The sequence below is a fragment of the Sebastes umbrosus genome, chromosome 16 (assembly GCF_015220745.1).
Source record: "Sebastes umbrosus isolate fSebUmb1 chromosome 16, fSebUmb1.pri, whole genome shotgun sequence".
Lineage (NCBI taxonomy): Eukaryota > Metazoa > Chordata > Actinopteri > Perciformes > Sebastidae > Sebastes > Sebastes umbrosus.
In genome coordinates, this window is record NC_051284.1 from 15229514 (window position 1) to 15253337 (window position 23824).

General features: G+C 41.9%; 2 protein-coding genes across 3 annotated transcripts; one reads left to right on the plus strand and one right to left on the minus strand.

The window, feature by feature from the left end:
- The first annotated feature begins 440 nt into the window (after positions 1–440).
- c16h14orf180 (chromosome 16 C14orf180 homolog) lies at positions 441–17642 on the plus strand. 2 transcript variants are annotated; one of them, XM_037746518.1, is made up of 10 exons: positions 441–1446; positions 2208–2238; positions 6345–6428; positions 8670–8790; positions 10721–10751; positions 10853–10961; positions 14498–14661; positions 14753–14885; positions 15460–15486; positions 15916–17642. In XM_037746518.1, the coding sequence occupies exons 1-10, from the start codon at positions 1294–1296 to the stop codon at positions 16119–16121; spliced, it is 1059 nt and encodes a 352-aa protein (XP_037602446.1). In that variant the 5' UTR covers positions 441–1293; the 3' UTR covers positions 16122–17642. The 2 variants fall into 2 exon arrangements, with proteins under 2 accessions (XP_037602446.1, XP_037602447.1); XM_037746519.1 differs by lacking the exon at positions 15460–15486 and having other exon boundaries at positions 454–1446.
- LOC119474496 (transmembrane protein 179) lies at positions 17331–20676 on the minus strand. The gene is made up of 4 exons (XM_037746520.1): positions 20311–20676; positions 19635–19772; positions 19451–19529; positions 17331–18667 (listed from the first exon to the last, which is right to left on the minus strand). The coding sequence occupies exons 1-4, from the start codon at positions 20610–20612 to the stop codon at positions 18494–18496; spliced, it is 693 nt and encodes a 230-aa protein (XP_037602448.1). The 5' UTR covers positions 20613–20676; the 3' UTR covers positions 17331–18493.
- Between the last annotated feature and the right edge of the window lie 3148 nt (positions 20677–23824).

Genomic DNA, 23824 nt, shown 5'->3' on the forward strand with positions numbered 1-23824 from the left:
CAGTTCCCTGAGCCTGACCTGCCAGTGCAGGTTTAATGCTCTCTGATCCCCCCCGTCCACTGGCATTCACAACCATTAAAATCCCATCTTGCTTAGCTAGGTGCATCGGACACTAATGGAGACTGACTCTGCCCATTTGCTTTGTGTTCCCCCATTCATTTCCTCCAGCTATCACGCTCGTATCCAAATGGAGCGAGGGTGGGGAGGAGTGCTGCTCTCAAAGTCGAGACCCATTCATGATCCTCTGGATCATCCGTGGATCAAGAGCTGTGGTCGTATCTCTTCCCTCTCCCCCCCAGGCACAGATTGGCCTCACATTAATGTTGATTAGCAGAGTGTGAAGGGAAGTGAGCACACATCCAGAGGAGGCACTCCTTCTGAATAAATATTTGTTGTTCTTGTTTGGATAGTGAGGAGTGCTTTCTCTCTTTCTCTCTCTCTCTCCCTCCCTCTCTCTCTCTCTCTCTCTCTCTCTCTCTCTCTCATACAGTACAGTGTCTCTTCCTAATGACCCTGTGTTTGCATCTGCTGTCTGGTTTGCTTTAGAGAATTTACAAAAGCTTTGCTTTCTCTGAGGTAATGTGCTCACACAGCGTTTATTCTAGTTTGCTTGTTGGTGCACTCCTCATTTATAAATCATAAGTGGGGCAGTAAGTCTTAAAGTGCTTCTCTCACACACTGTAGATATACGTGCACAACACACAGGGAAAATTAGGTCAAAATACTAGATGAAATGTAAATCCTATTATATACTACATTTAGATATATATCACAGAACATGTACAGACTATGTTTGGTTTTCATCATCAACACTTACAGTATTGCAATTTCCCTTTACAAGGACTGGAGAGAGACCTAATGTGCTAAACACACGCTGGCAGAGCTACTGTACATGAGCAGAGCAGGGATTGGTCAACAGCTCTGCCACTCAGACAGCAAATACTCCCCGACTTCCTCTGTCCTCCTTTCCTGGTGCAGCCTGGGAGGAGGGAGGGGAATGGATCTTTTTCTGTGCGAGTCGCCGGAGCTCCCTCAGCCTGCTCCTTACCACCTGTCCTTGACTTACAGTGCTCAGACGAGACGGAGAGGAAGCTGTGCTGCTCACTCCTCCCTCTGGCTCCTCTCTGTCTGTGTTTATGTGAGCAGCTTTTATATTTTTTAAATCTTTCACTCTTGTGTGTGGCTGCTTCTTCCTACCTGTGGTGCTTCGGTGGAGTGGCGAAGAGAGGAGCGTTTGTCCTCGGCCGGTGGAGCTCTGATGGGAGGCAGCGCTGGCTCTGGCTGGGACTGGGGATGCTGAACAGGGGGAGGGAGGGCCTGTTTGAGCTGGGACAGCAGCTCCAGCAGCAGGGGGAGTACCAGGCCGCCCTCCACTGCTTCCTCAGCTGCCTGTTGGGACTGACCCATGTGCAGAGCTTCACCTCTCTGCCCAACTGCCTACACCAGGTGAGCCACACACACACACACAACACACAGACACACACAGACACACACACAGACACAGACACTCACAACATTTGTGTTACTCTCTCCCTTTATTTGCCTCCCAAATACCAACATGCATGCACATGCATCCACCAAATCTGCTGTATCATGTATTGCACAGCTGTATAGACACATCACTTCTCCTCTAGAGCATCATTAATCATCCCACGCCACAGGACACATTCAACCTTGATATCACTAACAATGTCAAATTTTACAGCAAAGTCCATCACATGTTGACACTGTAAGATCATTTAAGATAGTGATGATGGTGTGCATGCTGCTAAATGAGGTATGGGACGCATCAGTGATCTACACTAATAGTGTTATTAGACTGTTTCCATTGTTTCAAATACTGTAGTATCCAGTTAATGTCTGTCCCATTGTGTGTGGGCTATGTTTTGCTATTTTTGAGGTCACAGGCTTTATGGCGCTGTGTAGCCAGGCCAAAGTCTTAGCAGATTACACGCTGGGGTCTTTTGCAAGGCTCTCATACAAAGGCAAGGCTACAATTTTAATTCTGTTTAGTAATGCCTGAAGGAATGTCCCTGATGTCAAAACAAAGCCTCCAACAGCAGAACTTTGGAACGTGTGGCCCGATGTTGACCAGTGACGCTGCGAGGACAGCAGTATGACTTGTTATGACATCATGCACGCACACAACTGGGAATTATGTTGGAATTATTTAATAATTAACCATGTCCCTCGTCTGTGCTTTACAGATTGCAGAACTCTTCATCGCTGAAAAGAACTGTATCCTTTACTGACTTGAAAGCCTCCCTCCTTACATCTTACATCTGACACTTCCCACCATCCCTTCAGGGCTGTAAGTGTTAGCAAGCAGGCTGACTATAAAACTAGCGCTCTCTTTCCGTGAGGTGAACATGTAAATGCTGGTCTGTGGCGGAAGGCGTGGCAAATTCCAGCACAATGGAGGATGTCGACCCTTTATAGAAAGCAGTGTAAACGGAGGGGGATGAGTGGATGTCTGTGGGCGAGTTCATAATAACTCATTTGTCCCAGAATGCCATGCGTTTTGTGTGCAGCTCAGGCTGTGTGTCTGTCTCTTAAGAGGATTTGTACGCTCTTATCTCTGCACAACAGAGTGGAAGAGCACTAATTAACCTGTATCTGCACTGACTAGCCTGTTCTTCACTGCTCCTATAAAGCATAGCAGTATAGGACATAGAGATAATAGAGAGGTGTTACGTTTCAGGATATATTACCTCTGTGGCTCTTCTCCCCGTCACTGAGACACTCCAACACTTAACTTGCCAGCTCAGGTTATCTACCTCAGCAAGGCTCTACCCCTTACTGTCCATTTTCCAAAATAGGTCGATTTGCTGAGCTTCACTTCATCAATAGCCGTTCAGTACTGTAGGCCCCTTCTCAGCATGTAAAGGGATCTGCTTCAGACCATGACGGGGTTAAATCTCTTGACATACAGTACTTTATTACATTACATCATCAATAGTAATGGTGCCATGTCATGTCAAACTGTGGCATTTTATGTACGGTAGAGTTACCAGCAAAGGTGGAAGAAGTACTCTGACATTTTATGTAAGTAAAAGTAGCAATACCAAAGTTCAAAAAAAGTTCATTCAAAATTTTACTTAAGTAAAAGTACAAAAGTATTAGCATCAAAATATACTCTAAGTACAAAGAGTGAAGGCACTCATGCAGAATGTTCTATTTCAGAATAATATAAATTGCATTGCATTATAATTGTTGATGCATTTTAAGTGCAGCACTTTAATATTGCGGCTGGTAAAGGAAGAGCTTATTTTTTATTTTATATACTGCTGGGTAGCTTTTGAATTTCACCAAGGGATCAATACATATCTTTACCCATAATAATACATCATTATTTATTTGTTAATTATATTTTGTACTTTTAATATGAAGCTGCAAAGTAACTAGTTACTCAATATATCAAATAAATGTAGTGGAGTAAAAAGTACAATCTTTCCCCTTTGAGATATAGTGGAATAGAAGTATAAAGTAGCAGAAAATAAATACTAAAGTAAAGTATAAGTACCTCAAAATTGCACTTAAGTACAGTACATGAGTAAATGTACTTAGTTACATTCCACCACTGGTTTCCAGGTTAAATTGTTTAAAGATTGCAGCCATGACAATGTAATTACATCATACATTGTTTAGTAGGTCAGCAGAAGAGAGAGGCTGTTAGTATTTTAAGTATTCATAATGTAATCACAAACGTATGATATTCACAATAACATAATACCGTAAGAATTGCACCCAATGACGTTATTAATAATATCATTGTGCACAGAGATTGAAAGTATGTAGTCATTTTCCATAAAATGAGAACAAGTGGTTCTCATGAGCATCATAGGAGCTGAAGTCGGTATGTTGTGGTCTCTGCAGTGGTCCTCTAAGGAGGGAGGTGAGAGGTCAGTGTGCTCCAACTAGGAGAGGATGTGGGAACGTTGGAGTTTCACACAAATGTTTACGACAGGGGAATTTGTGGTGTCTCCTCACATGTTGTCTGTAGGGTCTAACCAAAATCCACAATAAGAAAACAAAGCTGAATTTACATAGTCGAGGCTAGATGTAGCGTTATCAGAGCTGGCAGTATCTACAAGTGACCTTTGTCCAAAGCCAAAAGCTCTTTTGGCTGCTGAGTGTTTGCTAATGTGATTAGGATACTTGGAAAGCGCGACGACCCAGACACTTTGACTCTAACCTCAAATAAAAGGGGATATCAGATACAAATCAGGGCATATCCTGCATTCTTAAAGTGGATATGTAGTACAGAAAGAGTAGTAAGAGATAGTCACAGGGAGCTTAATCAATATAGTAGTATCACATTTATCGTGTGTATTGTGATCTCTACTGGCTAGAGTTGATAGTGTGCTTTATTTCAGTGCACCATTAGCAGTTTCGTGTGGTAGAATGTGCCTTTTGAAGGTGCCAGTGTTAATGCAAGTTCCTGTCGAGTTTTGGAGTGCAGTCCAATTACCAGTTCAGGGGAGGGTGTGTGTGTGTGTGTGTGTGTGTGTGTGTGTGTGAGCACACATTCCCTGGAGAGGATTGTGTGAGGTTCCTGTTGTGGCGTTGTTGTGGTCCAGCCAGGCTAAAAATAGCAGGCAGAAGTAGTAGACTGACCTTTGATGATGGCTGTTCCCCTAATCCTCCCTCCCAGATGGTCCACCTCACACTGCTCTTATTCCCTGCTGCTGGTGACTCCCAGGAACCGGGACAGGCAGGTTTAATACACCTCTAATCATCCTGTGATATATCTCAAAATGTATTCTAATTCTGACTCAAATAGCGGCATTGGGTATTGGTGCCAATTGTGCCGATCTATTCAATTCATTTCTATATGTATATATACTATATACCTTTTATACTGAATTTTAATTCCTGTTTAAGTTTTGACCAATTTGTTGCTGCATTAAAAAGGTTCACACTTGAACTGTAATTCCTATTCATTTTGAGGATTTTTTTACCAAGTTGCTGGTGTATGATTTATTATTTTAATACAATTCAGTAACTTTATATCGAGGCTATTTATTTATTTGTTACATTTTTGTTTTTAAAAGTTAGGAAAGCAATGTTTAAGTCAGGCCTGATGAATGATCCAGTAACTTCCACACAGTGAGGCGTACAGCTTATTAATTAAACACTGGTATCCAAAAAGTTTGGTCGGTGCGTCCCCATATGCAATAATAATATTATCCAGGGAGTTTTACTTTATTACTGAAAATGACTTGCTATGATTGTTCTGTACAGTAAATTATTCAGTTGCACATCCACTAATAGATTTTCAACGACCACCCTCCCCCATCATCTTTTCTGGTATCTTGTAATACTCATCAGGAATAAACCTTTTACATTTTTTATCTTTCTGTTTGATAACTGACCTTTCCTTTTGTTGAGGACCCTATGTTCAGTAGGATTTTAACTGCACTGTGTCTCGGTTATCCTAGTGGATCTGTGGCTCGTCTGTCGTGTCCTTTCAGTCGTGTGCAGTGCTGACGTTATTCTCCAGGTGACAAAATGAAGGAAACCAGCTGTTGTGGTTTTCAGTTCCACGCTTAACTGGTCTTTAAAAGAGGTAAACCTATTGTTCATGTTTCCAACCCTGATATAAAAGTTGTAGATCTTTAGTTTTATGTGAGATATATTAAAGTATAATTGGCAACTAAAAGTGAAATGCCTAGAATGTAACTTATAGTGTTTTACACATGGGAGATCTGGTGTTAAGTAGGACATTTAGTCAGGCAGCGCTGTGTTTATTTTAAGCATTCTCCTTCCCATTGGTCGTTAAATTCACCTGACAACCATCAATGGTGTCATTTTACAGTGGGACGGACTCTCAGTACGCAGAACGCTTCTGACAAAGTGAAGAGGCTCTATTTTTAGGATGCTTTTTATAGAGAGCCTTTTCATGGAAACAAAAGTGGCTTTCAGATCAGTCGAACAGATTCTGTTCAAACCACCAAAACAAAAGACCCTAAAATAGGAATATAATATAATGTGATACAATGGGGTGTAATCAGATACAACTATACTGTGAGATTCAGCATTTGAAGCTTGTTTTGCATCACAGTCGCTCCGTTTGAAATGCGACACCAAAACCACAAACTGTAGATAACAGCACAAAATACACACACACCGGTAGCTGAAATCTGTATTTGTAGAATCCAGACGTCAAGATCTACAATCTGTTTTGTATTACTGCACGTTCTGTTTGCCTGGAGGGGTCATTCACGAGAGGGGTGGAAAAAAAGAAAAAACAGAGCGATGAGCTGGGCAACGAGGCTGTTTTTAACTTCAACAACTGACTAATCCTGTTGACAACGAGACTGATCCTTCACCTATATAACCAGATGAGAAGGCCCTCCAGTTCATCCAGGCTGAGAAAATGTTCTATGAGGTGGCGTTGATCGAGCTCACGGCTCTTCATGGGACAGGCGAGTACTTTTCACATTAAGATATGGATCGATACTTCTGGGAATATACTGTAAGTGCATAAACAAGTATTGCATGTACTGTATATCATGTAGCCTCGGATAAATCGACTACTTTGACTTTGAATGTCTTTTGGTAATGCTTTATTTTCCTTAAAGGAAGTTGCCTGGAAAAATACCATTTGGCAAATTTTCTGTAAAGATGTGATAGTAGTTGTTTTCAACTATTTGATTGTAATGAATTGTTAAGCTATAGTCTTTTAGTCAGTGCACATCAGATCAGCTGAAAGTGTAAAAATGTGAAATTTTGAAATTTGTTAACAGGCAAGTACATATACAGTACAATTCAGTATATAAGAAGAAGTAAGTTTTTTTAAAAATCTGTGAGTTGTGAATGAATATTTACTTGAGTTTAAGCAGTTAAGCAGTTATTTTTAGGAAATTCCTCTGGAAAAACAGTTTGAGCTCAACACAGCTAGAGTAACTCAATTTCCAGTCTCAAAACATCATCTCTATTTCCCCTGTGATAAGTACCAAATTCTAAACTTTCCTATCTTTAAGGAAATTATTAATCAAGTCACATTTATTTACAGAACACATTAAAAATAACAAATGTTGACCAAGGTGCTTTACAAAGAGATTAAATAAAACCGTACTATAAGCAAAGCAATAACATGCTATATATATAAGCAAATTGTGCAATAACATACTATATACATTAGCAAAGTGTGCAATAACATACTATATACATTAGCAAAGTGTGCAATAACGTACTATATACATTAGCAAAGTGTGCAATAACGTACTATATACATTAGCAAAGTGTGCAATAACGAACTATATACATTAGCAAAGTGTGCAATAATATACTATATACATTAGCAAAGTGTGCAATAATATACTTTATACATTAACAAAGTGTGCAATAATATACTTTATACATTAACAAAGTGTGCAATAACGTATTATATACATTAACAAAGTGTGCAATAATATACTATATACATTAGCAAAGTGTGCAAGTTACAGTGTTTTGTTTTTAAATAAAAATGAAAAAATGAAATGAGGTATTATTACTGCATTACTGGAAAGGGTGTGTGATGCAAAATAGTGTGGAATCTAATTAAATTTTTTATTTAATTTTGAGGCTGTTAGCGAAGCACCAGATGCACCGGAGCTGTTGGCTGACAGACTGTGTTTGTAGTGGGCAGCTCTCCAAAGTGACTTATGTGTAACCTCCATCTACAAACTAACCCATAAACAATATATACGCTTTCACACAATGTGTTTCTGTAACACCTCAAAAACCTCTTCTGTTAACTCATTAAGCCAATATGAAATGATGTCCCATTTTGCCTAAGTCCATCCTTGTTTACAATATACGTGGTGGAGCTTTAAAGCGTGCGTTCACAGCGAGGCCGCTCATTCATCAGCTGCTGCCCCAGACGTCTGCCTCTTCCTCTGTGTCTGCTGCTGAGGCAGCAGTGCAGTGTAGCGTGGGCACAGCGAAGGAGAACGGGGACAGACGTAGTAGAAGACAAATGGCCACACTTTGCACTATCTCATTAGGAGCTGCGTGTCGCTATAGAATACTGAAGCGCCTGATTCAGCACTCACTTGGATTGAATGCTGGACTTCTCCCGGGGCAGAGCTGGCACTATAGCTGCAGCTTACAAGTTCTCTTTCTCAAACGAACCCTTCTCAGTGTTTCCCCACTGGCGGCTCATATAATTGTCATTTTGTGTTTTTTGTAATGCAAACAAAAGACCTGTTAAATAAATCCTTACTTACAATGATTTATTTGCACTTGCTTGTGGCGTGAATTACAAGCCAGACTCATTTCCACCTCCATTATTGTATGTGTGTGTGGGGTGTGTACAGTACATACCGTATGTTTGTGGTGTGTCACCGTGTGCCTGCGTGTGTCGCCATGTTCCAGTGGGCGTGGTGAGTGTGTTGTTTGACTCCCTTATCCGCTCTCTCCTGCCCTTATCTCTGCTCTCTTGTCTCCAGTCCTCAGTTGGCTCCACTCTGCTGTTCAGGCTTAAAGTCCGCATCAGTGCCAGACAGGCTGATACCCAAGCTTTTTGGGCTTTATTTATCAAACTGTGTGTAGTGGTAGAGAGCTAAAGAGACTAAAGGACGCCGAGGAGAGAGGGGTAGATAGATAGACGAGCAGAAGGAAAGACTGAGTGGTTTGCTGGCGGGCGGACTGTGATTCCATGCCCTGCGTTTGTGTAACAGGGCCTCAGGAGGAGGCTACGCTGGGCTCTGCAGGATGGACAACCCCAGAGGAGCTCTCGGAGCAGGCCTCCCAGGCACAGCACCTCGAACGGCTGGCCCAGCTCTGCATCATGAGCAAACAGTAGGTAAAACTGTGTCCTGCTGTAGCTTCTGTTGTGGCCGAATTAATGAGGCGTTACATGTTCTGTGAGTTTAAGGGCTCAGTGGGCTCATCAGGAGTGACTTTATAGTGAAATAAATTCACTTTCATGACTGTTTCATCGTCAGTTTTCTATACAGGTCAAATACGGCACACTATATACTGTATGTGTGTGTTTCGGTTGCATTTGACCTTTTCATCACTTCACAGAGGTGACGCTGATTCAGTTGTAACAAAGCAAACAATGTATTTGCTTCTGTTATCAGTTTTATTACGAAAGCAGCAGCAGCTCGGAGCAATAGAAAGCTCATTTGTTTATAAAGTCAAGCCCCGAGTTTAGCTTCATCTCAGACTGAAATAATCTGGAGATAAATAATTTACTGCAACTTCACTGAAAGGAATATTTGGCCTGCTCGGGTAAACTTGTGGGACAGTTTGAAAAACCCACTTTAAGGAATGAATCACTTTTATCTTTGCTTTTATTAACATGTCATAGTTATGTGTCATGTTTAAAATATTTAAACAGCCAATGAGAAAATGAGAAATATGTGGTTCAAGACAAAAAATGTCCACTTGCACGTACACACGTTCGCCTTTCTGGAATGGAAATTTTCCGAACTAGATAAACTCCGGCTACAAGTCTTTTTTTAGCTCGAGTTGAATTTCCCTGTAGATGTGGAGAAAAGAGACACCGCACTCTGCGTGAGTGTTACAGAAGGAACACCTTAACTGGATCTGGTGTCTCCTGTTGCAGGGGTACTTTGTTAGGCCGCAGCATGCACCTATTTTCTGTGCCTCTGTTGTCATTGTTGGGATTAGGCCATTTAACCCGATTGCCAGAGAAGGTGACAGAGGGTGGAAGGTTTGCTTGACAGAGGGCCGGTCGCGGCGCTTCATTAATGCGAGGAGCATACAGTAGTTAAACTTCAATGAGACGCTACTGATTGTGCATGACTGGACCCAGAGGCTTTGGTTTCTGGCTGAATAAGAACAGCTACTCTTTGATCTGTTCTATAAAAGTTGTACAAAATGAGGAACATAAAAAATTAGCTTTGGTTTCTCTAAGTGGAAATAGTCTTAATGCCTCAAAGCTCTTACTACTTCCACCATAAGCCTCAGTCCCAGTCCGTCTTTCTTTGCAGACAGGAAGTTGTAATGCTCCCTGAATCTTTCAGCGATGTCGTAGGAAGTCCTTTGGGCCGGCGAAGGGCTTTTCTGTCTTTGCCGATCAGATGTCCCCTGAAAAGGACGTTCTAAAGCAGCGCAAACTGACACCCGGCCATTACTAATTGAAGGGAAGTGTGGGTTTGGAATAGCGAAGCTGACATCTGTCACACTAAACAGAGCTTGCTCTACATCTATAGACACACGTGAGGGTGTGAGGGTGATGAATGTCCTTGGCTGACTTTCCGGGGGCAGATATGAGCGGAACAGCTGGCAGATTCTCCGTGTACCACATCACGTTCATCTAGCTTAGCACTGAGCATAAGGGCACCAGTCAGTAAACCAACCTGTAAGCGCCATGCCTCCTGTAATTCACCCTGGAGAGTAGAAAGGGGCAGTCAGTGCTGGCAGAAATAGAAGGTTTCCACTTCCTCCATAAGGCGCCTGAGCACCTGCAGCCCTGCTCTCCGTGTCTAATCACAGCACACTCATGTTTAGATTTCTCATGCTGCTGAAACTGATACGCTCACCTGGCAATGCTGCACGGGCCACTACATTTAATTAAGGTCAGGCGCTGTTGTTGTCTTTGAAAATAGTTGTCCTTAAATGGAAGAAGAATGTGCCGCGGTAGATTTAATCTGAGACTGCTTTTGTTTTCAGCGGGTATCAGATATTTCACTCCAGTGCCACAGAAAAGAAGTAGAGGAAGTGTATTTGTTTAACGGTGTCATTTTCTTTTTCCTTTCAGACCTCATCTTGCTCTAGAATACAGCGGTAAGGTATGTACATCATCCTCTTTGCTTCCTCTCTAGATATTTGAACAAATAAAATATTTTATGGCACTCTCGTGTCAACTTCTGTCTGTTAATTAATTTTTCAGGCTGCAAAGATCCACCAGAGGGCCTTTGGTAATGACCACCCCATTACAGCCAGAAGCCTGGAGCTCATGGCCACTGTCTATGCTGAGATCGGCAAGACTGAATATTCAGGTAAACACTCACCTGGGATGAATGACACAGAGTGGCACATTAAACACTCATCCTAACACGATGTTAACAGTGATCAGCAAACGCTCCTCTCTCTGCAGTCTGAAGCATGACGGTGGAGACGGCGCCGTCTCGAGTCATGACAATAGCAGAACAGTGATGTTAATCTCTAGAACAAGTTCTCTCCTCTCTGCTTTAGAGAGCGCACAGCAGCACAGTGACGATGTGGTTTAAAGCAATTCAGTTAGCCTTTAAACCATGTCAACCCGGGAAAATGTTGAATTAATAAACACTTGCGGTCGTGTCGGACACAAGAGTGCTTTTATGCGGAGCAAAAAAAGTATTTTTGTGACAGTTTGAGGACACCGTTTTGTTGTACAGTGTGTATGCTTGGTTTGCATTAAGAGGGAGCAACACTCTGAACTCTGCATTTTTGTGAAGACTGCTGTGGTGTAAAAAAGCAATGTGCACACACCAGCCTGGTTGTCGAGTCAGCTCTCAGAGGCAGTGGTGCTGAACAGGGCCGACTACACAAAGACAGCAGCACATAAAGACAAAGATTTACAACACTCCTTGTTGTTCACCTCAGATGGTCTTTAACGTGTTTGGTGGTGAAATGGTGAGGAAGAGCCGGGTCAGAGAGCGGTTATATCTGTGGTTGCAGATCTCTGTGCACTCCTCTGTCTGCAACCTTTTATTTTGTGTTGTACACAGAGAAATCCTCTTTGACCCAAAGTAAGACGCTTCAACAGAGGCATGTTTAACTGGTTACAGCTCTCGTCTCTTAGATACCGTTCACTGTAAACTGGGTCAGTCACCCTCCCTCAGCTAACAAACTATTTATGTGTGTTTACAAGTTGAATTGGTATGTCAACCGGAGTATGTTGTGTAGCAGTATATGGTAACAGTTTGAGACTAGGGAAAGTATGAAAATGATCAAGGTGTGGAGGGCATATAAACTGGAAAAACAAAGTTCGGAAACTTGTGTTTGGTGGATTATTTCTCTGTTGTTACAATGCTAATTGGCATTGTATTTTACATCTTTGGAAAGCCTGTTTATTTACCTTCGCAATGATGTCCAACTTGTAAGGATCATGCATTTGTGGGATGAGCAGCACAGTTGATTATGTGGGTAGCGCCCAAGAAAAATTTGCCAAAATGCTCTAAACAGTGTATTCTCATAAGGCTACCAGGAAGCCTGCAATGACTACCCTTCACCGTCAGGCCCGTTTGCGCTGGTGTCGACAACACAGACAATGGAACCTGAACATGTGGGGGAATGTCATGTTCAGTGATGAGTCCAGGTTCTGTCTGTGAAAGTTGGATGGCAGGGTGAAAGTATGGAGACGACGCGGAGAACGCTATGCTGATCGTTGAACCGATCGAGTAACAGCTTTTGGTGGAGGCAGTGACATGGTGTAGGGCGGCATCTCCCTCACTGGCAAAACAAGGCTTGTCATCATTGAAGGCCATCTCAATGCAGGGAGATATTGGGATGAGATTCTGCAGCCAGCGGCGATCCCATATCTCCACAATCTGGCACCTAACTTCATCCTCCAAGATGACAACGCTCACCCCCACAGAGCCAGGGTTATCACAGACTACCTCCACAATGTGGGAGTAGAGAGAATGGAACGGCCTGCCAAGAGTCCACACCTCAACCCAATTCAACACTTGTGGGATCAGGTTGGGCGTGCTGTACGTGTTAGAGTGACCAACACAACCATGCTGGCTGACCTGCAACGAATCCTGGTTGAGGAATGGAACGCCATCCCACAGCAACGTGTGACCAGGTTGGTGACCAGCATGAGGAGGAGGTGCCAGGCTGTTGTGGCTGCGTATGGATCTTCCACCGCTACTGAGGCTCCTGACGGTGTATTAAATGAATAAAGTGTAAAATTGACACTATGTCTCGTTTGTTCCTTGCTACTGATAGAGAGTTCAATCATCCAATCCACCAAACAACTCACAACAAGAGTCAACACCAACAGGAGAATACACTGTTTACTATTGACGGAGCATTTTGGCAAATTTTTCTTGGGCGCTACCCACATAATCAGCTGTGCTGCTCATCCCACAAATGCATGATCCTTACAAGTTAGACATCATTGCGAAGGTAAATAAACAGGCTTTCCAACGATGTAAAATACAATGCCAATTAGCATTGTAACAACAGAGAAATAATCCACCAAACACAAGTTTCCGAACTTTGTTTTTCCAGTTTATATACACATGTTTATACAGTATATATACACATAACCTGCATAAAGAATTTGAAATGATATACTGTTTTAAACATAGTGGTACACACATTGTAATTTTCACAATATCCACCAAACCCCACTTTAGAAATCATGGCAATAAATAACTGGGCTGGCTGAAATCAAATATAAATGTGGGGTGAGAAAGACACTTCTTTCAGACTACTCTCCTTTCAGCAAAAAATACTTCTCCTTCTCCTATTTCTGTCTCCCCATTCCCCCTTAATAATTTGCATACAATCTCTTATGAAATATGTTAAACTGTCCCTAAATATGTGACCCTTGATTTTATTTTGATTGACTTCACCTCAAAAACAAAACAACTGACTGGAGTAGTAGAAACAGAGGAATGTTTGAACATCTTTCAAAACTTGGCAATGTCAATTTCGTTGAGTTTGGAAAGTTTGGTAAGGTGATATTCACATGTGTATTTTTTATTATTAATATTATTTAGCACATTTATTCCTTAATCATCTATAGAGTATGTAGTCCAAAGGGTTACTAGTTTTGCTGGCCTGCAGCATCTTTCTGTCTTGTAAAAACTCAAATCTTCTGTTAGGAACATGTTTATCTATGTATACATATGCAGAAAAGAAAGACTGTTAAAATAGTGACTAGCCAATTTTCCCTTCAGGCATTTTGCTGCCAAATGCCCATGTCAGTTTTATAAAGATTAAAAGCATTTTTTTACAGATAAAACATAGTTTACGCTTGTTTTTTTTGTACAAAAGAGTGTAGACTAGTGACCCAGAACTGTAATAGATTGACTTATCAGTGATTAATTGAGGGAAGTGACTGATTCATCAGCCAGTGTTGACAGACAAAACATATACAGGAGTTAGTAGAGATATGGGAATCTTTCAGACAATACAAATGAAGGAGCAGCCAGACTGAGGCTCATTTCACCTCCTCTTTACCTTTTTGGGAAGTAGGCCCTTTTTTAGAAACTGTGATGAGAGCAAGGACATTATGGTGAGTCTCACCAGAGCTTTTTTTTATGAGGTCCTGGAATAGTAAAAATCAAAGCTTTTAGTGCAAACTTAACGGGGAAAAAACAAGTGAACTGGATGTTTTTGATCGTCTTTGCATCAGTGTTTGTGTAACTTACTGAGCAGTACTCTACCTGGCGCTGACAGAGTTAACGCTGGCTTCTTTTCTAAGACACATTTGCATGTTTGACTTTGTAAGTTGAGCTTGGCCTCGTTGTCTCTCTTCAGAGCAGGCTGTGTGGAGCAGCACTAGATCACTACTCATGTATGACCATGGTTCTCTTACTAGACTCCCTGGGTCAGTGTGTGTCTGCGCTGTCCAAACGCTTCGCTGCTGCAGAGTCCATCAGAGACACCGTCAACTGTACTCCTCATTCCCACCGGGAGAAACACTCAGAGATCCGCCACAGAAAGGACACCCACCACCAACAGGAGGACGCACCCAAACCTAAGGTAGTAGATCTGTGCCTTCCAGCTGTTTGTTCTTTGAAATGTACCAGGAGCGTGTTATGGGTATACTCATCCTCAGCTGTATCTGACGCAGGTAACCAATGGCAAAGTCCCCACCTCCATTCTAAAGAGGCCAAGTCCCAACTACGGGTCCGACACAGAACCCAACCACAGACGGAAAGGTGAACGGAGGGTTCGATTCAGGGAGCCAGAGACCACAGTACATGGTGAGAAAACAGACAAGTAAACAGTTTGTCACATATCCAGCCTGCTCAGACAACCGGAGAGAACATGCTGCCCTCTGGTGCTTTTTACAACTCGACCGAACTAGTCCAGTGACTTCACATCACCCATATTTTCTGCAGCTCTGCACTCACAGAAGTTTATATAATAAGGAAATGCATTCACACAGTAACAATATGAATGTCATTTTTATTGTTTATAAAAAGAAATTCCTCGAAATGTTGGCAATCCCAGCGTGCAGAGGAACCCTCGACCCATATGTAACAGCAGCTTGCACTTGGCAGTAAAGAGAAAGGACAAAATGCATTACAACATCCTGAGATTGCATCGTAAACTATAGTCCTTCGGGGATTCTCTACTGTTTAAAAATAATGTAATGCTGTGGGACTTCCAAACACGAGCAGTGATTTACTCTTGGCAATTAATTATGCATGCAAATGAGGCACCATGGAGCCTGTTCCAGAGAGATAGTGGAGTCTATGAGGGCACAGCAGCTGCTGTACATCACAGAGGTCGGCTCTTGTTGACTGACTGGCCTCTTTTCTGTTGGCTTCACAGACATTCCTTACTGTGACTGTGTAGGTGGTAAGTTTGTCTGAAAGTGTTCAGATTCACTATGTTAATAAATGCATGAGAGAATGACACTACAACAATACACTTTTTATTTATTTTTGAAGTCTACTGGATGTAAATATGAGTGGGATTTAGGTTAATTTTTAGATCAAGGGTGTAAATTAAATGTCATTTTTGATTAACTTTGTTGCCTGCCATGCTAAGCCTTTTCACCGTCACCCCCTTTTTAACCATGTTTGAAACACAGAGAGCACCAGTTCGTGTGGCACGGCCTCCACTACGCTGTTTATATGTAGTCACATTAAAAATGTTCCTCTTGAGGTCTTGACTTTGTTAGATCAACAGCAAGAAGAGAGATCCGTGCAATTTAAATGTTCATTTACAAATCAAAATTGCAAGAAAAAAAACAACCTGTTTGTTTTTTTTGTTCTTTGTGTGTAGCCTATGAGACGACACCGTCCCGCCCCCACCTCGCCCTGTTCACTTGCCTCTTCCTGCTGATGTCATTCCTGGGTGTGGCCATGTACTGCACAGACCGGCGGCGCCCACAGCGGGTGTGCGAGGAGCTGGAGGCCACTCTGGCCGTCTACCTGTTGCATATGAAACAGCTCCTGTGGGGCTGCTGGATATGGCTCACCATGCAGTGACTGAAACCGACCACAGGTGGAGACATGGAGCCTCCTTTAAGTTTTTTTCAGAGCCCTCTTTTTTTCCTGTCTCTGAAGGAGCCCAGGCCTACAAACACCTCAGCCTTTAGGCAAGGCTCTGTACACCGTCTGTGGTGTCGAACCACTCTCGCAGTGACAAAAGGGGAAAATGGGTAATCGCAGAAATATGTAGCTTCCATGTCTGTATGTACATATGTGCTAAGGTGGTGGGCACGCCACTCCTTAATTATGATTTTGCACATCTGCAATGTTGATGCTCACATATAACGCTCACATAATCACCACAACCATTCAATCTTTCAGTTCATGTCTATTATTATATGTGAGTGAATGTTTCCATGGAATGCAAATATTTATTTTGTTAAAGTACATGATTTGTGTAAGTCAGATATTACACAGAACTATATGTGTATATATGGCTCAATATATAAGGACTATCACAATATTCAGCCTTGTAATTGCACATAAATGAATGTAGAGATGGTTGGAAACAGCTTTGATTGGCGCGGCGCACATTCGAGAGGAGGAGGAAGCACAAATTGTGTGAACTGTTGGATAATGATCCGTGAGAAGGAAAACACAGGGCTGCATCACTTCACAGCACCAGGTTGAATGAGTAACAGATGAAAAACACCTCTTTTCTTTACAGACTGTCTGGTCTTCTGTACGACTGATTCCTAGCTCCACCAAGGAGGAAACCTGCAGCACAATGTTATGAATTCTCTCACCATATCTATCGTCGAGGAGAATATACTCAAACTGAATGACGCTTTTGACAGTGTTCCTCTTTATAACCGCTTGAATCCTACAAAAATATCCCTGATCCTAAATGTTATTTATTCTTCTATACTGTATATCTGCATCTAACGCAAATATCCAACTTTCAATTATTTTGGATTTTTTAACTTTTTGTTACCTGTTACATTTCTATTCAAAAATAATAATATTCAGGTTTTAACCGTGATGTCAAATGCTCATCAAGCTTTGGACAAATGTAGGAAAAACATAATTTTATCAAGTTCATTACTACTATATATGAGGCCAAACACAGAAATACGACAGAAAATCTGATTCTGTTTGTTATTGTATGAGTCCCTTTTTATGAAATGACGCATTATAGGAATGAAAGGGCACAGTGATGCACATCCCACACACCTCTCATTATGAGCAATAACACACATCACATAGTTTCCAGTAAAACATGTTTCTTTATATAACAGGTTTCAGGGAACTCAGAAGGAAAAGTCTTGCATTTTGAATGTCAAAGCAATATAAGGCTAATACCGCCCGTATATAGAAGTCACTAAATTGTCATTAGCAATAAAACAATACCCAGTGAACTCATGTCCTGCGCATTTAGCTTAGAAGCTGCATTTCACGGCTGTCCAAACGTTTATGGTCACTTTGAAAGAAGTGCCTTTTATGGAGGGTTTTCTTAGTTCCTACCGTTTTATGATTTCAGTTATTTTAAATAAAACTGTCATTGCCTATCAAAGTCAAGCAGATGATTTGCTTTCTTCCTGTAATCTCTGACAATAAGGGAGTGTGTGATGTGTATGTAACAGGGAGAGAGATGCATGCGGGTACATTTGTGCGTCTACTCACAGTAATACAGTATATTGGTTTTGTAGCCTATAAAGAAGCCTGAGTTACTATATGGCACAAATTCGTTTTTTTATCTCACACAGATTGCTAAAAGCATTTTTAGACCGGCTGCCCGATACATAAATGTTCTGAACTATAATTTGTCATTTTCTATAAAACACCTTTTGTAACTGCTGATAAATGTGTGAATACACTGCAACAGCACACGTCTTTTTACTTTGCTGCAGCATGCAAAGAATTCCCGCTTCATCGAGAAGCAAAAAACCCTTCCTTAGGAACACATTTATTGGTGTATAAAACTAAATAACATCCCTTTACATCTAAAAACCACCACCCTATTAATTTGTCATGCATTAGGTCCATGCAGAAGTTTCACAAAGACAACACCATCCATCGGCCAATCTGTCCGAGCCATTAATACTGAAAAACTGGGTGTATACTTTTCATTAAATGGTTTTAATACTGTTGGAGTTGAACTATGCTTGCGTGTGTTGAAGAGGAATGCACACAGTGGATTAATAAACTCGATAAAGCAGGATTCCTCAAGGATTAACTAACATTGGGAGATTTTTTTGAGGGAAAATCAATGACCTTTGGAGAACAAAGCTAAAACCTTCCGTTTGATTTGATCCATGATCAATGGGAGCAAAAGCTAATTCGATTGTCTACAGAGGCAAACATTGGTGTTTCTCATGGCAGGCGAGAACGTTTGAGTGTGAGTGTGTGTTTGTGTGTCCTCTAGGCTTCTAGATCATGCCGGTCTTGAAGTCAGAGCTGCGGCGCGAGGAGCGGCCTAGCAGTAGGTCCTTCTCGTGGATCAGGCTGTCCAGCAGGTCCTCTTGTCTGTAGTTGTGGTAGACCTTCAGGAAGGCCATCACTGCGATCCCCAGCCAGGTGAGCCATGCAGCCCACAGGCCAAACTGAAGGATGGAGGGAAATTACTGTAAATATGACTTGTCTTGACTATGTCTTCAACACCCGCAATCCCGACCGACTTTCAGAGGCTGTAGCAGATTCAGTTTTAGAGAGAACTAAAACTGGAACTAGAACATGACCTCACTGTATAAGATGACCTGTGGTGACCTCTAGGATAATCACAGCCTCATGAAACTTTACAGCCACAAACTACATACCTAGAGCATTCAGAGGATGGATGGCTTTCCAAGCTAGATTGACAATAATGGGGTTTCTGAGCAGTTTACACAACTGAAGTGCTCACCATCCAATCGCTGAAAAATGCAATTCTTTTGAAGATTCTCAAATCTTCAAATGTCAAAAGTTTTTGATACCAAATCACAGCATGGCTTTTTCTATGGTGTTCCTCAAGGTCTTGGTGTCTTATTGTGGTATTTTGGAGGGATTATTGATCATTTTTATTAATTCTCGAGTGGTAGAAAAATGGTTAAATTTAGCACCAAATCTGTGTAACAAATGGTGTCAACCAGAAAATTGCTGCAACAACTTATGAGACATAAGTGAGCATGGGAATGGCCATCATATACTTCCATCACAATGTTCTAAGCCCTTATAAACTTTCACAATCTCAAATTAATCTTCAGGTTCCCAGCTTTCAGATGATGTACACCACTTTTATGTGACATATACTGTTGACCTGCTATCTCCCCCTAAAGAGCCCCTGTACCCCCATACAAAAGACAAAAACAGGTCTATTGTGGGTCTCAGATGGTTAACAATAGTCTTACCTGAGCTATAGCAAACTGGTCGTAGAAAGCAGAGTTGTCCAGGCCGAGTTCTAGATCAGTGTCCTGCAGTTCCTCACAGCTAAAATATGAAGACACACACATATGCTGGTGTTTAGGGAGGACCACTGCATTTTTATAAATGAAATGATCTGAAAAGTAAAGAGTTTGTGAGCTGCTCTCTGACCTGCTGGGCATGCTCCCACCCTCGGTGACCGAGTCACACCACATGTTGAAACCCACACTGACGATGGTGCTGGACAGGAAGACTGTGAACACCACCACGGAGCTGATGAGCAGGTTGAGGAAAGCATTGAAGATGGTGCTGCAGGGCAGAGATGGAAAAGGAAAGAAAAAACTGTGAAATTCAATTCAATTAATTTAAATTAATTTTTGTATAGCGTCAAATCACAACAGAAGTTATCTCAGGACGCTTTATATATAGAGCAGGTCTTAGACCATACACCATTGTGTAAATAACAAAAATTACAAATTTCACACACATCTCTGCTGCTTAATGTTTAAATAAATTCTAGCAGCATCATGCTGAACATAGTGACACAGGTTGGAAACATGTGAGCCATAATCATGATTTAGATCTGTTTCAAACACTAGTGTATTTTCCCTCCATCTTTACAATGGAGGACAGTGACTGGTCGTTTATTATAGGCTCATTCTATGGCATTTATCATCATGCATAGCTTATCACATGCAGGTTCTTCCAGAATAGCATGCATATATAAGGGCGTGGGGGATAAACAGAAGAAACACGTTAACATTGAGCCACTGGCCTATAGCATGTCCTCCTGAGCTTTATCTATGGTGCTGCTGTTGAACAGTGTTGAAGCTGGACGGTCACTCACTCGTCGTGTCCTTTGCACAAGAAGAAGAGCAGCCTCCAGGCCTGCACTGCGGACAGGATGAGAGACGCTATCCCGACAAAAGTGATGAAGCTGCAGGAGGACTCAGGTCCCCACTCCTCCACGATGAAGCGCTGCTTGGACACCGTGATGTTCTCGTTCTGCCACATCCCCCTCGTGAACAGCAGGCATTTACCCCCGAAGTCCTCCGTGTTCTCAGACAGAGGCACCACGGCGATGAAACCGAACACGAAAGCTAAAAAGTAAAGGATGCACTGGGCGAAAATTAAATTATCGAGGGCCATTTTTTCTGTCTTCTTCTGCCGCTCCTGCTCTCTGCGTCCTGGAGGAACTGCGGCTGCGCAGTGGAGGCAGTGATGAGAGGAGGCGCAGCATCCAGCGGGCTGCTGCAAATGATGGAGCAGGATGAGGCCTTCAGGGATCTCCATCCTATCTACACCCAGGCTGGAGATCTCCATCCTATCTACACCCAGGCTGGAGAAATCTCCTCTGCTGCTCTCCTTTTGCAACAGTTTAAGTATTAAACGCTTAATTATGACATTAAACCCCTTAAAGGGACTGTATGTACGTTTTTACACGTATAAACGTGTATTAATCCTGTTTATTGCCAGCGTGTGAACAGGTTGTAACTTAACCTAAAAAATGAGACCTTCCGTAACTCTCTGGGTTTCCTCTCTCAACCTGCAAGACTGCTGTTAATGTGAAGAATGGGGTGGGGGACATCTTTCGTTTTTTCCTGTAAAATTCAACGGATGTGACGTCATGCACACTTGCGAGTGCCTTTAATTTCAGCTCCGCTACAGGGCTAACATTCGGTTAGAAATGGAGTCCGCTAACGCCAAAATACAACCAGCCTCCACCACATCTCAGACTCCAACACAAACTCCACGGATATACGTGTAAAAACTTACATAGAGTCCCTTTAACATACAGTTTAACCCTTAAGGACAATTCATCTGATACCACACTGTCTGACAGCATCACATGTTTCAGCTTGTTGAAACTCTTCATTGAAGCTATATGACGTTTACAGTGAGAAACATGTTTTTATAGCTGCACTATTCCATCAAATGTAAATATTATAGATGTTTTGTGCAACATTTTAGCAATTTCCCCCAAATTCAGCCTGACACATTTTCTATTTTTGGGAAACTTTGTAATTTCCACTGTTTAAAATGAAGGTCTGTAGATTTGAAACAAAGTTTGGCAGCACAGCATGATGTTAATGTTAAAAGGTTAACCGTTTGAGACCCACAATAGACCCGTTTTTGTCTTTTTAGGGGGGTACAAGGGGTCTTTAGGGGGAGATCATCATGTTCATCATCTGAAAGCTGGGAACCTGAAGACTAATTTGAGATTGTGAAAGTGTATAAGGACTAAGAACATTGTGATAGAAGTATATGATGGCCATTCCCATGCTCACTTATGTCTCATAAATTGTTGCAGCAATTTTGGGGTTGATACCATTTGTTACAGAGATTTGGTGCTACATTTAAGCATTTATTTACCACTCGAGAATTGATAAAAATGATCAATAATCCCTCCAAAATACCACATTAAGACACTGAGACCTTGATGAACACCATAGAAAAAGCCATGCTGTGATTTGGTATCAAAAGCTTTTGGAGATTTTTGCAAGATTTTCCATTTTTTGGCGATTGGATGGCGAGCACTTCCTCAGAAATCCCCTTATTGTCAATCTAGCTAGGAAAGCCATCCATCCTCTGAATGCCCTAGGTCTCTAGTTTGTGGCTGTAAAGTTTCACAAGGCTGTGATTATCCTAGGGGTCATCACAGGTCATTTTATATACTGACGTCAAATTTCAAAAAATGCTCTCACTACAATGAAATGGCTACTATGGAGACTAACACCATCACACATTAATATAGTTGAGCTCATTGGATCCACGAGAGTCTCATCTTTACAGTGATACACAATTTATGTAATTCTCAGACTGTTTAGGGACCACAGTATGCAGAAATATTCAGATACACCATTTTTATAATCTCAGGGGGTTAAAGTGTTTTCTTATGGCAGCTGTAGGTGCAAATCTTCAGATATGTTCATTCAGTGGGTTCAATGCAATCATGCCCTTGTACACACACACATTTTGTACACACACACATACACAAGGCAGTGCGCTTACAAATTAGAGTAATGGTTTGTTTATAGATGGTGACAGTCCTTAAGGAAGGGCAGGTAGCTGTCACAACCATCTGACACGCTTCACTGAGCCCATCTGCTGAGCTGACCAAGGTGTCTTTGAACCTTCCTCGGCCACCCAGCCGCTCACAGTGCCCTCCAGTGGGCGAAGAGCCCACATAGTCAGACAATCATCTCCTTAATGTACATGATCCCAAAATGTTGGGATGAAAAGCCCTTCAGCTATTTGTCAAAAAAAAAAAAAAATTTTGATTTTGATAAGAAAATGTAATTCTTAGATGGCAAAAGTGAAACAGCAAAGTGAAAGCTTCTTTACAGGCTGGCTTTGAGTCATATTGTGGCTGAAAATATTAATCGTACACAGTTTCCTGGGAAGACAAGTATTTATACGAGAGCTTTCCAGACATCAGGCGGCTATTTGTATCCATCATACAAACTGCAGCATTTTGCATCCTCTCCCTTGCACATGATTTATGTGTCATTTTGCTGCTGCACAGCACTCTCAGTGATGTTATCAGCTCTCGGATTAGCTGGAGTCTTTGTGTGTGTGTGGTCTTGTTTTTTTCTTTTTAGCATCATAGTTACTTATGCTCCGTGGGCAGTTTTTTTCCTCTGGCAGATCTTCATTCTTGGGTGTATGATAAATTGTCCAGATGACTATTTCCTGTAATAAATCACTTTGCAGTTTATTTCTTTCTGTTAATACATTATGACTATTGTGCTGCTTCTGAAACAGAATTTTCTCCTTTTTCTAATAGAAATATCAAAGCACAGAACAGCAAAAAGTAAAAAAAACTATGCTGCCATGCTTACGTTGTCTCTGGCTGGACTTCAGACATCATCTAGTGTCAGAGGTGCAGCCACACCTGCAAGGTCACAGAGAAAGGCCTAACAACTCCATAAGGCTTTCCCCCCCTCACACAAACCGGAGATTACATGCACATCCACACACACAGAGAACTCCAAACCACACTTTTAAATAATACAGCATGTGTGGGCTCGTGAACCGGGCGCCCAGGGGAGACCCGGAGCAGAAGTGTGTCAAGCTGAAATATGTGTTAAGTTATTCACCCCCAGAACGAGCCACCGAGGGAGGGAAGGAGGGAGGGAGGAGGATGCTAACCCAAATGCACTCCCTCGGCTCTGTGCAAATATGGGGAGCGATGGGCAGCAGAAAGCACTGGGAGGTCATCCATTTTTCATGAGATGCAATGGCAGCAAAGCAAACATCCTTTTTTTTTTTTCAAGAGGCAAAAAAAAGCAGTGAGGAATCTAAAGTGCAGAATCATTTTCAAGGACACCATCGCTGAATTTTACATGTAGTGCATTTAT

Excerpts from the sequence above, each read along its gene's own strand:
- c16h14orf180 (XM_037746518.1), top strand. The coding sequence starts at position 1,294 with ATGCTGAACAGGGGGAGGGAGGGCCTGTTTGAGCTGGGACAGCAGCTC. Across the intron at positions 1,447-2,207 it reads TGCCCAACTGCCTACACCAG|ATTGCAGAACTCTTCATCGC; the intron begins GTGAGCCACACA and ends TGTGCTTTACAG. Across the intron at positions 15,487-15,915 it reads TTACTGTGACTGTGTAGGTG|CCTATGAGACGACACCGTCC; the intron begins GTAAGTTTGTCT and ends CTTTGTGTGTAG.
- LOC119474496 (XM_037746520.1), bottom strand. The coding sequence starts at position 20,612 with ATGGCCCTCGATAATTTAATTTTCGCCCAGTGCATCCTTTACTTTTTA. Across the intron at positions 19,773-20,310 it reads TTGTGCAAAGGACACGACGA|CACCATCTTCAATGCTTTCC; the intron begins GTGAGTGACCGT and ends TCTGCCCTGCAG. Across the intron at positions 18,668-19,450 it reads ACCAGTTTGCTATAGCTCAG|TTTGGCCTGTGGGCTGCATG; the intron begins GTAAGACTATTG and ends TCCATCCTTCAG.